General features: G+C 42.1%; 1 protein-coding gene across 1 annotated transcript; it reads right to left on the bottom strand.

The window, feature by feature from the left end:
• Positions 1–4,375: 4,375 nt before the first annotated feature.
• On the bottom strand, positions 4,376–12,207 carry LOC110536081 (S-adenosylmethionine synthase). Its single transcript, XM_021621622.3, has 8 exons — positions 9,715–12,207; positions 8,769–8,846; positions 8,315–8,550; positions 8,072–8,215; positions 7,628–7,846; positions 7,189–7,371; positions 6,938–7,071; positions 4,376–6,318 (listed from the first exon to the last, which is right to left on the bottom strand). Exons 1-8 carry the CDS (start codon positions 9,806–9,808, stop codon positions 6,216–6,218), a joined length of 1,191 nt encoding a protein of 396 aa, XP_021477297.1. The 5' UTR covers positions 9,809–12,207; the 3' UTR covers positions 4,376–6,215.
• Between the last annotated feature and the right edge of the window lie 473 nt (positions 12,208–12,680).

The raw sequence follows: 12,680 nt of genomic DNA, 5'->3' as shown, positions 1-12,680 counted from the left end.
GCTCTTTGTCCTTTGTACCTGCGTCGCTTCCTCTTGCAAATAACAGGGATGTTGGCCCTGTCGGATGTTTGGAGAATGTCCTGTGCGTCTTGCTTGTTGAAGAAAAAAATATTTGTCTAATCCAAGGTGAGTGATCGCTGTCCTGATATCCAGAATCTCTTTTTTGCCATAAAATACGGTTGCAGAAACATTATGTACAAAATAAGTTACAAATAATGCGAAACCCCCCCACCCACATAATAGCACAATTGGTTGGGCGCCCGTAAAACTGCTGCCATTTCTTCGGGTGCTATTTTGTTGCTATGGGCGGCAACAATGTCATACTCTTTTCCACCAGACAGCATCAGATAGATGGCCTACACAAACAGAGACAGTGGCGCTGTTTCACTCGCTCGGATGCTTTCTCCGGTGAGATGCATTCAGCCTCTTACTAATTGAAGGAAAATTATGAAACACCGAGATGAAAGAAATGATTTAATCTTTTTTTCTTGGTCAATTATTGGAGGAAGCCCGGCTTCCCTTGGCATCCATGAATACACGTCACTCTTCGTATTGCTCTTTTACCTCTATCTCTGGGAGCAAGTAAGCCGAGTGAACGCTGATCCTTAGGGGAGTCAAGTGTCACCTAGATATTTTTGTCCAGAAAGAGGAAGGGTGAGTGAGATTTCCTTTAGGGCAGGGGTATTCAACTCTTACCCTACAAGATCTGGAGCCTGCTGTTTTACCTGATAATCAATTGCACACACATGGTGTCCCAGGTCTAAATCAGTCCCTGATTAGTGGGAAACAATGAAAACATGCAGTGTAACTGGCTTCAAGGTCCAGAGTTGAGTTTTAAGGCTTTAGGCGTCCTAAAGCAGACGTCATCTGAGCCACTATCAAGGCTACAAACCTCCACACACACACAGTAGCTGCCATGCTTGTTTAGATGTAGGTTTGCTAATCTCTTTAGGGAGGCAACTCTGGCACAAGACCATGACACAAAACAAACTAAGTTTGACAAATTAATGTACAAGCTGTACATACACCACTCTAGCAGGGCTCTCCAACCCTGTTCCTGGAGAGATTCCACCCTGTAGGTTTTCACTACAACCTTAATCTAGCACAACTGATTCTAATAATTAGGTGGTTGATAAACTGAACCATGTTATTTACAACTCGGGTTAGAGAGAGAACTTACAGGAGGGTAGCTCTCCAGGAACAGGGTTGGAGACCCCTGGCCTATAGGCTAGGCTACTCAACTGTTCAACAATGCTGTTTTGTTGCCTTGCCAAGATGGCGATAAGACAGAAACAGAATGGTGCCCAGGCTAACATAGCACAATGTTGATCCCCAATCCCCTTCGAGATGGCGCAGACTCTGGGTTGAGCAGACTATGAAATCTATTAATTAGATCAAAAAGGCAGCCAGACAAATGTGTCACGATGTACCAGAGCGTCCGATGACCACCCAAGTTATTAGAAGGGAGCCAGCGCAAAAGATTACTCATTTAGAACAGCTAGTTACAGCTTTTATTTGGATTCTGAGTAACGAACTGAACAGGATTTGACTGCTGATGTAAATGGTCTGCCTGAGAAAGTGTTAATATTACCGATCGTGCTCTGAATACTACAGAACGAAGCAGTTGTACTTTTTGGGAAGCAGATTACTCTAAGAATTACAGATAGAACAATCCGTACGGAGAAAGGTGGGGGTTTATTTCTAAATCAGGAAGTGGAATAATACTGGGCTAAGATGGTATATTTTACATTAAGGACCACCTAAGACATGGTAGCTTTGTACCCTCAAAGGACAGTGCTGTCTTCAGACCTCAATAAACTATATCTCAACCTTTACTGACTGCCTCTGGGTAACACGTTTAATAATGGAAAGCAGGGATTTGCAGTTTGTACCTTTTTATAGCAACTGATGATGTAATAAAATGCCAATAATGTAATAGCTGCTAATTTTATAATGCATTTAATGTAATAAATTGCCAATAATGTCAAATTAACACATAACGAAATAGCGTTTTTGCACATAATGGAATAATTATGACGTGGGTAAAATAAAATCCATGAATAGTGTAAGAACTTTAACCAATAATTTAATATTCACATTATCATGCTTCACTAGTAGCGGACTACACACCAAACCCCATTCCTAAATCATAGCTCTAAACCTGACTTTGTGTAATTTGAAAGTCTTGATATTACTGCTAATCGACCCCCCAATACACACCCACAACCTGTCAGTTATTGAGTGAGTCTGTCTAAATGTGTGTGTGTGCATCAAATCTTTTAGCAAAATACTACTAAAACGTCAATGCAATGTTTTTTTTATAAATATAACCCTGAAAACAAAAATGAATCTTTAGTACTTCCCTAAAACATCACGAAATGGTCACCTAAAGTGGTTAGGACATTGTGTCATGGTTCCCTGGAGGTTTTGTCTAGTTCCTGGTTTGTCCCAGGGATGTTTTTAAGACGTTCTTGTTCCCGAGAGCATTTTAGGATATTCATGGGACATTGTTTCATGGTCCCATAATGCTTAGGTTATGAGTGTACTGATATACAGTAAGTATGATGCACATGACATCCCAGCAACTTTGAGAAAACACTTTATATTGGAGTTGTCCCTGTTGAAATACAAAACAGGCTATGCATATTCATGAGGTCGATGAATGTAAAAATAACTTAGCCATAGAACACCCCTCATTTTTATATCAGAGTTGTGCCTGTTGTTCACACACATACTGTATCTGCCCTCTATTTGGCAGGAATGGTTCCACCTGACTGACGGGGGTTGACATGTCTCCACTGTCAGAACGGAAGTGCATACATTTTTCACAACTGCCAGCAATTTTACACCAACGCATTTCAAAATATGAAGGATATTTCACGCTGAAACCCTCAAACACCCACTAAATTGTAGTACACCCTGGTACCCACTAAATTGGATTATATTCAGGAAAACATTTTACAGCTTTGTCATTGTATTTAAAAAAAAAAAAATCATATTCATTTCTTAAACTGAGTATACCAAACATTAGGAGCACCTTCCTAATATTGAGTTGCGCCTTCAACAGCCTCAATTAGTCAGGGCATGGACTCAAAAGCTTTACAGGGATGCAGCCCATGTTGACTCCAATGCTTCCCACATTTGTGTCAAGTTGGCTGGTGGACCATTCTTGATGTGAAAAACCCAGCAGCGTTGCAGGTCTTGACACACAAACCGGTGGGCCTGACGTCTACTACCATGCTATGTTCAAAGGCACTTTATTTTGTCTTGCCCAGTCACCCTCAATGGCACACAGACACAATGCATGTCTCAAGGTATAAAAAAAAAAAATCCTAATAACCTAAAGGGACACTAGATGCCTTGTGAGAGTACATAGTCCTTGAAAAGATACATCTGGTAGTTTGTTGGTAAACATTCCAGTAATATACCTGCCCTTTGCAACCCTAGTTGTGGCATGTAAATACAAAGTGTTCAAGTGTGTGACACTTAATAAAGCATGCCATGAGTGATTTTAGGTCATTACATTGGTTTGTCATTACACAAAGATGTTTTAGGACAATGTAATCACTGCATAATTAAATGTACAATATGCACATGTTTACATTGTTGCTACACACCTGAAGGTAAAACAAGTCATTGTCTTGGTAACCTTACTGTACACCCTGCATGAAGGAATTATTTCTGTCAGTGGTCCAAGGAGGTGTGCGCACATTCTGCGAGGTGATTGGTTAACAGTAAAGACCGCAAGAGAAGCTCTTATCTTGACGATTGTTTGCCCTTCAACTTGATTAATCCATTTGTAAGTATGAAAGATACTCATGGAGATAAACATTGGGTGGGTCATATTTTAAATAGATAAATCACCAACAGTGTCCACTACCCACATGCAAGTGTTGAGAAAGTCAAGCTGGTACACTATACAGGATGTGTAATTTCTCATTTTTCTTGATTAAATAGTCATCCTACCAAGTCACTATTAGGGGAAACACCCTTGCACAGCCCCCATAAAACTGTCAAGGACTTGGGTGGAATCACTTTAAGGCAAGATACTACCATTACATAAAAGCACAGTAGTGTCCAGATGGCATTTCAGGTTAACAGCCTTGTGCTGCGTAATCAGTTATAGAACAGCAGGTGTTCCCCATGGCTTAAATACCCAGAGACATGGGATTATGGCAAATTACAATGTGTTACTTTATATTACACCACCACCCACGATTGACACCATTAGCTACTTATGACTTTGTGGTAGCACTGGTCAGACAATTGTGCACAAAGACCTAGCTAGACATTTAATTAAAAGCAAATAACCTTTTCAAATACAGTAAAAAAAAAAAAAAAAAAATAGACAAGGAATGAGACACCAGAAACATGCTTCATGAAGGAAAGTAGCCATTTATTTCATTTCTTTGACATGAGGAATCAGTAGCCAACCCCAAGACAGAATTGAGACAAGCTCCCTGTTCCTCAGGATGTCAGATGCATGTTGATAGAGAACAGGAGAGGGAGGGGGGGGGGGGAAATGGGTTCAATACAGGGATTGGGGGAGGAAATAGAAAAGGCACTCTTACTCACAGTAGCCAGCAGACTAGTCTTCGAGTGGTAACAGGAAACAAAACCAAAGCTCCAAGGGGAAACCCCATCCATACAAGAGACAGCTTGTAAACAAGGCTGGTTTCTCTGTACAACACCAGCCAAACTTTGCCATCTCTTCATGTAAGGATAAGGTGGTGGAGTTAGGCAAACAGTAGACTTGTATGGTTAATACAATCACACCCAAAATAATCTGTGGTCAAAATAGCAACACTCATCACATCAGCCAGTGACAGTTCCCTGTGGAAGCAGACCAAAGCTTTTCTGTATGACACTTTGGAACCACGAGAGAAAGACTGAAAAATGTTAACTTAGTTATGGCATTCAGTCAAGTCAAAATGTGATTACAACTTTTAAGCTGCCTTCTGAAGCCATGGCAAGTTTCAGAGAACAAATAAATATTAAAAAAAAGGTTTGTTTTATATTGTTTGCCAGTAGTAAGAGCTATGCCATTGTGGCAAAGACAGCTCTCCTTCAGGATAAAAATGGTGGTTTATTTGTAGCTACAACTGCCACCAATACCCAAGGAAAGAGGGCCTTGACCTTAAACCATTTTATATCAAATGTAAATAACAGAAGGAAATTAAAATACCTTTTGAAGGAGTTGTTTAAAATTGAAACTTCAACATTAGGACAATCCAATGAGAATCTTTTAAACGATCACAAATATAAAATCAAACACCCCTACAGACTGTCGCAGTGACATAGCAGCTTCTGACTTTTCTGTATAACGTCAGAAAACAGCACAGACATCTGCAGGGCCATCAGACTTTACTCTGCTTATCCAAGAACTTGACAATAAAAATGTGTTTGTTATTCAGCATGCAATGCATAGCATTTTTGAAAAACAGCAACCACTGACCCTTAAAACCGTGCCCTTTTTATATCCTCCACAAGGATAATTGAAGTTAAAGCTTGAAAAAGGTGAGGGAGAAGGATTATGGGGTCACAAAACCAGACTAACAAAGAAAAAAAAAAAACGTCTACACTAAAAGGAAGATTAGGGGCATTACTGTTTGGACTCAAGGAAGAGTCTCTAATGGGGATCCCCAATCAATACTGCATCCCTAAACTGTTTGCTTCAAGGTGGTGTCCTTTACATCCATAGCACCAGTAAATTAACATGATACATGTGCAGCCTTGGTAAGTCCGACTTAACGGTAACAAAATATTCCCAAACGGATCAAGTATAAGGACAGCTAAGGCCAGATACTAAGAAAGTGTAAATACTGCAGTTTGGTTAAGGCTGGGCAGGGGCTAGGAGTTGTAGTGAGGGACATCAGTAGAAGACCAGGGTACTTCAGGACCTCCTCAAAGGGGACAATGAAGCACATTTCAGTGATTCAGGTAGCTAGCTAACACCCTTTTATTCTCTTAACATTACTTTCCTGAAATATTTGAGAAAGTAGTATAAGCTCTAACGAACAGCAAAAAGACAGTACAGATAAGAGCGGAGTTAGAAAGGGGGGGGTTGGGGTGCATTTTGAGGGAAGGTGGAGGGGTAGATCAGGTTTTAATATGCCATTAAGAGGGAAGGGGGTTTAAAGGGCCTTTCACCCCAAGACCATGCAGGCTTCTCTGTAGTATACACCAACAGGCCTGGGGGAAAAAGCTTGACAGGTTTAGTATTTGAGCTTTTTGGGCACCTCCCATGGGAAGGATTCCCGGCCAAAGTGGCCATAGGCAGCAGTCCTCTGATACATTGGCTTCTTCAGCTCCAGCTCCCTGGAATACACAATCGATTCATTTTAGAGGCCTGCCACTGGAAATGACCTCAGAGCAACAGTTAACCCTCAAACCAGCCAATAGGGAGTGTCGAGCCACAGCAAGAAAACCATGATCAGAAGGGTTCATTAGGCCAGCTTGTAAAGAAGGGTGAGTGAAGCATTGACACTTACCCTGCCAATCAACTCATCCTTGAGCAGTGTAGGGACTGCAGCTTGGAGATGGAAAGCACACTGATCTCATTTATAAATGGCATTGAACTTTAACAAGGTCTGAGAAACCCTATGACCTTCCAATTGGATGAGCAGGAAACCTTTAGTCATGCTGGGTAATTAAACATGCCATCTAGCAGAAGCAACCTCAATGCGCCAAGCTTTAACATTATACTGTACAGGTATTGAAAGCAAGACCGGTTGGGTGCGAAAGGGGTAGAATATCAGATTCAGCAAACTGATCACAAGCCCTGATTGACAGAGCCAAACAGAAAGCAGTATGACAGTAATCATACAGTAAAGGCTTAGAACCATCTCTGAACACTGGCTGTGATAGTTTAGGCAGAACAGAAAGACAGGAAGCGTGAGCAACATGAGGGAGATTTGGATAGAGGCATATACTTTACCTGACAATGACACCAGGCCGAAGGTCAAAGTTCTTCTTGACGATGTCCAGCAGCTCCCTCTCACTCTTCTGGGATGTGCCATAGTGGAAAATGGAGATTGAGAGGGGGTGTGCCACTCCGATGGCATAAGCAACCTAATATCGCATAGATGGATGAAGAAACATACAGCAGACTTTAGGGTTGATTTTGTGGCACCCCTTCACGCCTATGATTTCTGTGCATGAGGTGTATCAATATAGCCCTGCCCTCACCTGAACCAGGACCCTCTTGCACAGCTCTGCCTTAACCAGAGACTTGGCCACCCAGCGGGCAGCGTAGGCAGCAGAGCGGTCCACCTTAGTGTAGTCCTTCCCTGAGAAGGCTCCTCCACCATGGGCTCCCCAGCCGCCATAAGTGTCAACAATGATCTTACGGCCCGTCAGGCCAGCGTCACCCTGCAAGGGAAAGGATGAATAGTTCACGGTCATTCTTTTACCAAGACACACAGTACCAGTCAAAAGTTATTCTACAAATTGCAAAAATAAAGAAAAACCCTTGAATGAGTAGTAAGTTAGGACTGCTACTATAATTCTAACAGTAGTAAAAAAAATATATCAGTTAAACAAGCTCGTCAATCAAAGTTACTTTAGCCCCACCCCCCCAAGCTCAGAGTCCTAGATGCCCAGTCCTACCTCCACCCCTTAGTCTCACCTGTGGGCCTCCAATGACGAAGCGTCCACTGGGCTGCATGTGATAGATGGTGTCATCATCCAGGTAAATGCAGGGCACCACAGCCTTGACGACCTTCTCCTTCAGAGCATCACGCATCTCATCCAGGCAGATGTCCTCATCATGCTGCACAGAGACCACGATGGTGTGGACACGCACTGGCAGCATGGCGCCGCGGTCCTGGCGGTACTGAACGGTCACCTACACAGAGAGAATGTCAGCAGGGTGGTACAACATCAGGCATGGATTAAAACTAATTCAATGCTAGAGATACTGCTGGCCACAAACTAGGTTGGAAAGAGTGCAATATTGCATTTCTTATTCACTTATCTGATGCGTGATAAAGCTAGGACAAACTAGTTTTACAGGCACTTCCTCAAGTTAACCTAATGTAAATCGCCTATCAACTACACACTGGCAGCTTACCTGGGTCTTGGAGTCAGGCCGGAGCCAGGGCAGGGTGCCATTGCGACGCAGTTCAGCCATTTTAGCATTGAGCTTGTGAGCGAGCATAATAGTGAGGGGCATGCACTCCTCAGTCTCATCAGTAGCATAACCAAACATCAGGCCCTGAGGATAGAACACATAGAACTGTTACATCAGAAAGGAAAGCTGCAAATGTACAGCTAACACTGCTACTGCAGCAGTCCTCTGCAGCCCAACACTTACCTGGTCCCCTGCCCCTATGTCCTCCTCATTGCGGTCGATGTGAACACCCTGGGCAATGTCTGGAGATTGCTGCTCTAGGGCCACCAGCACATTGCAGGTCTTATAGTCAAAACCTTTGGAGGAGTCATCGTATCCAATGTGGCGGATGGTGTCACGAACAACCTTCTGATAGTCCACTGTAGCACGCGATGTCACCTCACCTGCCAGCAGGATCATCCCAGTCTTAGCAACAGTCTCTGAGAAAGGTGGAAGGGGAAGACTACATAACCAAATCCTTTCAGAGGACACATCATCCATACTCATCTGGAAAAAACTCAGGGGAATGTTGCCATAATATAGACCTACTACACATTAACAAGATGCATCAAGAGTTTAATGAGCTGCTTCATTGATGTGGTCACAGCTGACTCCAGGGCAGCTAGAAGTTACATCATACAGAGGTCATTTTTCTTACCACAAGCAACTTTGGCATCAGGATCCTGTTTGAGATGGGCGTCAAGCACTGCATCACTGATTTGGTCGCAAATCTTATCTATATATAAAAAGGGAAGACTAGAGTTGGCACCACTACTTCAAAAGTCTACAGACATTTTGTACAACGTTGGTTGCTTGAACAGAACATGTATATCGTCTGGCATGACTGATGGGAATTATTGTTTTGCTCTTCTGTTTGGATTATGCTTGGCGCGATTGTATGACAGGCTACGCAATGGTCTACTGACTGCAGTTATACACATATTGTACCATATCTCAGGATTATGGCGATGGTGGGAGAGGCTGAAGCGGGGAACACCTTGTACTCGCAGCCGTACAGTGGGGATAAACCCGCCACCATTTCCGCGGGTTCACGTGTAAATAAAAACGTATTTGTTTGGACGTCTAAAGCTAAACTATGACCCGTCGAGACAAGGGTGGAACAATTAATAAAGTCTCTGTAGAGGTCCTAGTATAGGACCTCTACATAGATCGCGTTCCCCGAGAGCGCGCGCGCAGAACTAGTCCGAATCTTCGAAATATATTATGGCTCTGTCCGGGCAAAAGCGTTATTGAATTAGGCATACTTATGACGATTCGAGAACATACATATTTTTTTTAACCGACTTAATCCCTAGGACGGATGTTATTGTCCAATAGAGGCCATGTTAACAACGCTCAGCAAAGTAGCTAACGTTAGCTGGCTAATAAACCAAGAAGCATGCAGTTGGGCCTCACATGCGGCTTTTATGCAATATGGTTTGATCTGCAGGTAGTTAGCTAAGCATGTTAGCTAGCAATCTAGGCTAAGCACCACCGACTTGCATGTGTGCTAGCAAGCTAACGTTTGTTACCTATATCTAAATACGTACACAGCAGTCATACGTTTTTATTATAGGGTGTATTTGTAGCTAGTTAGTTCTTACCAGGGTGTCCTTCTCCTACCGACTCCGAGGTGAATAGGAAGCAGTCCTCGTCAATAAGGGAGTTATGAAAACCGTTAATTTGTCCGTTCATCATTGTTAGTGTTCTTCGTTTGGCAGATAAAATAAAATAATGCCGTAGCTAGCTAAATTATGTGGCTTTTATTAATTTATCGTGTCCTCCTGCAACTTCTCCTCAATCAGTTCATGTCATGCATTCACGATCTTTCGTTCGTGGCGCTCGAGTATTTATTCACAAATTCAGAAACGTCACTGGCTTGGGTGAATTTTGACTCTTTCAATTGTCCAGCCTACAGACGAAACAGTATTACACGTGGGGGTGGAACCAACCATTGTATATTGCTTTTGTCGAATTGACGTCAAAAGTTGTTTTGGTGCATTCTAGCTAACCCTAACCGATTTTCTAACCTTAACTTATTCCTCCCAACCTGCTACGGAAAGTCAATTTTTGACAAAAGCTGTATCCCTTCGAGACGAAACCACCATTGACCAGGTGGCTCTACTGACAGCAAAGGTTTTTGGGTACAGTGGTTCCTCATTCTACTTCTCGTGTAATCGAGTCATCGTTGTAGGATTCGATTGCATCAGCCGTCGTTTATTCATATATGCACGTTTTGGTGAATTGCTTCACCAATTTAGGGAAACTACATTAATTAGGCCACAGTATTGCTACCGAGTTTTCCTGTAGCTACATAAATTGCCTGTATTGGTGGAATAAATGGTGAATGGGCAGTTTCACATCGATAAATTAATGGCAAAATAAGTCAACAGTCTTTAGTACAGCCTATAGCTGTCTATAGTGTACAAGCTGAACGACCAGTCACAAAGATAAATGTTCAGGAGCAGGGGGTATAAAAAACAAACTGTAAAGCAAGGAATACAGTTGTTTTGTAGGCTGTGATGTTGTATATAATTTACAAAATTCTGTAAAAGTATGTATGATTTTGATGTTTTGGGCTCCCGAGTGGCGCGGCGGTCTAAGGCACTGCATCGCAGCGCTACCTGGTTCGAATCCAGGTTACATCACAACCGGCCGTGATTGTGAGTCCCATAGGGCGGCGCACAATTGGCCCAACGTCGTCCGGCTTTGACCGGTGTATGCCGTCATTGTAAATAATAATTTGTTCTTAACTGACTTACCTAGTTAAATAAAAAAATGTGAACAGTACATTTATTTGCATTAAGCAATGATGGGGATTTTTTTAGAATTTCACATTTAGTTTTTCTTTGAACACTGTAAACTGCAGATTTATGACATTCTATTTGGCATCTAATCTTTCGAATTTAGAAACCGGTTGGTCAAACAGGTTATCGAGGTCCAGCTAGGAAATGTGCATCCTCTCAGTACTTTTTGAAACCAAACTCTTTTACGGGCAGTTAAAGCCACGGCAAATCAGTCAATGTACAAACATTGTTAATGTTATCTGCACTCAAAAAAGTATCCAATGTTCAAAGCCAGTGCTTTTGATTAAGTTACAAAACGGATAGGATGATCTGATCAATCTAGCCTGAAGGGGAATGGTGAAAAGGGGGCTTTTTGTGAAACCCGGAATTCAGTTATGCAAGTGATAACACGCTCAACCTACGCATGATCGTCCATTTTACTTTGTCATAAACTTATTTTCAGGTTTATCAGGTTGCTCCTGGGCGTGTATGTCCCTAATCATTGCAATGGTTGGTAGAACTGTAAATCGCATTTTGGATGGCTGTTTTATGTCAAGCAGAGCTTGAACCGGTGTGCACCTCAAATGTGCTTCTGGAACCTCTTATATAATATTGGCTCTAAAGTATAATGAGTACCGGCACCTCTGCTAGGTAAAGCCCCGCATTATCTCAGCTCACTGGTCACCATAGCAGCACCCACTCGTAGCACGCGCTCCAGCAGATATATCTCACTGGTCACCCCCAAAGCCAATTCCTCCTTTGGTCTTCTTTCCTTCCAGTTCTCTGCTGACCATGACTGGAATGAATGGCAAAAATCTCTGAAGTTGGAGACTCACATCTCCCTCACTAGCTTTAAGCACCAGCTGTCAGAGCAGTTTACAGATCACTGCACCTGTACATAGCCCATCTGTAAACAGCCCATCTATCTACCTACCTCATCCCCATACTGGTATTTATTTACTTATTTATTTTTCTCCTTTGCACCCCAGTATCTCTTCCTGCACATTCATCTTCTGCCAATCTACCATTCCAGTGTTTAATTGCTATATTGTAATTACTTCGCCTCTATGGCCTATTTATTTCCTTAACTTACCTCATTTGCACTCACTGTATATAGACTTTTTGTTTTCTTTTGTTCTATTGTATTATTGACTGTATGTTTTGTTTATTCCATGTGTAACTCTGTGTTGTTGTATGTGTCGAATTGCTACGCTTTATCTTGGCCAGGTCGCAGTTGCAAATGAGAACTTGTTCTCAACTAGCCTACCTGGTTAAATAAAGGTGAAATAAAAATAAAATTAAAAAATTAAAACAAAATTAGCATCGAGACCTATTTCAGTCCACTTAATCTTGAATTCATGTTCATTAAAGATTTTAAAAATGTTATGTTGCACTTTATTGTCTGGTAGATATTGTATGTCATGTGTTATTATCAGAAAGTGAGGGCGCTTGGTGCACTCTAAATGGACCTCCACTCATGTTCATGTCAGATCAGTGACATAACAAGAGAGAGATGAAAAATACACAACTTTAGACATTCTACTCAACTCACACATCACAGCTTTCATTCAGTGGTGGATTCATTTTCACAAGTATTGATTGCTGGGCCACGTGAAATCTGTCTACATGTACAGTATAGCTTTCCAGCTGTACTTTCTACTCCTTCCAATACCTAGGAACATAATGGCATGGATGTGTTGAAAAGAGCTCCATTACCAAGTGAAAAGCATTTGTACCACCGATGGTCTGGCCACAGCAAGGCACTGTAGATCTGCAGCATCAAA

This window comes from Oncorhynchus mykiss, chromosome 11 (assembly GCF_057628025.1).
Source record: "Oncorhynchus mykiss isolate SJ-2025 chromosome 11, ASM5762802v1, whole genome shotgun sequence".
Taxonomy (NCBI): Eukaryota; Metazoa; Chordata; class Actinopteri; order Salmoniformes; family Salmonidae; genus Oncorhynchus; species Oncorhynchus mykiss.
This window is presented reverse-complemented; position numbering and strand designations above follow the sequence as displayed.

Bases quoted from the DNA above. Each gene is read 5' to 3' on its own strand.
- LOC110536081 (XM_021621622.3), bottom strand. From the start codon at position 9,808: ATGATGAACGGACAAATTAACGGTTTTCATAACTCCCTTATTGACGAG. The intron at 8,847-9,714 runs GTAAGAACTAAC...TTTTATATATAG, and splicing joins GGTAGGAGAAGGACACCCTG to ATAAGATTTGCGACCAAATC. The intron at 8,551-8,768 runs GTAAGAAAAATG...CACCTTTCTCAG, and splicing joins TGATGCCAAAGTTGCTTGTG to AGACTGTTGCTAAGACTGGG.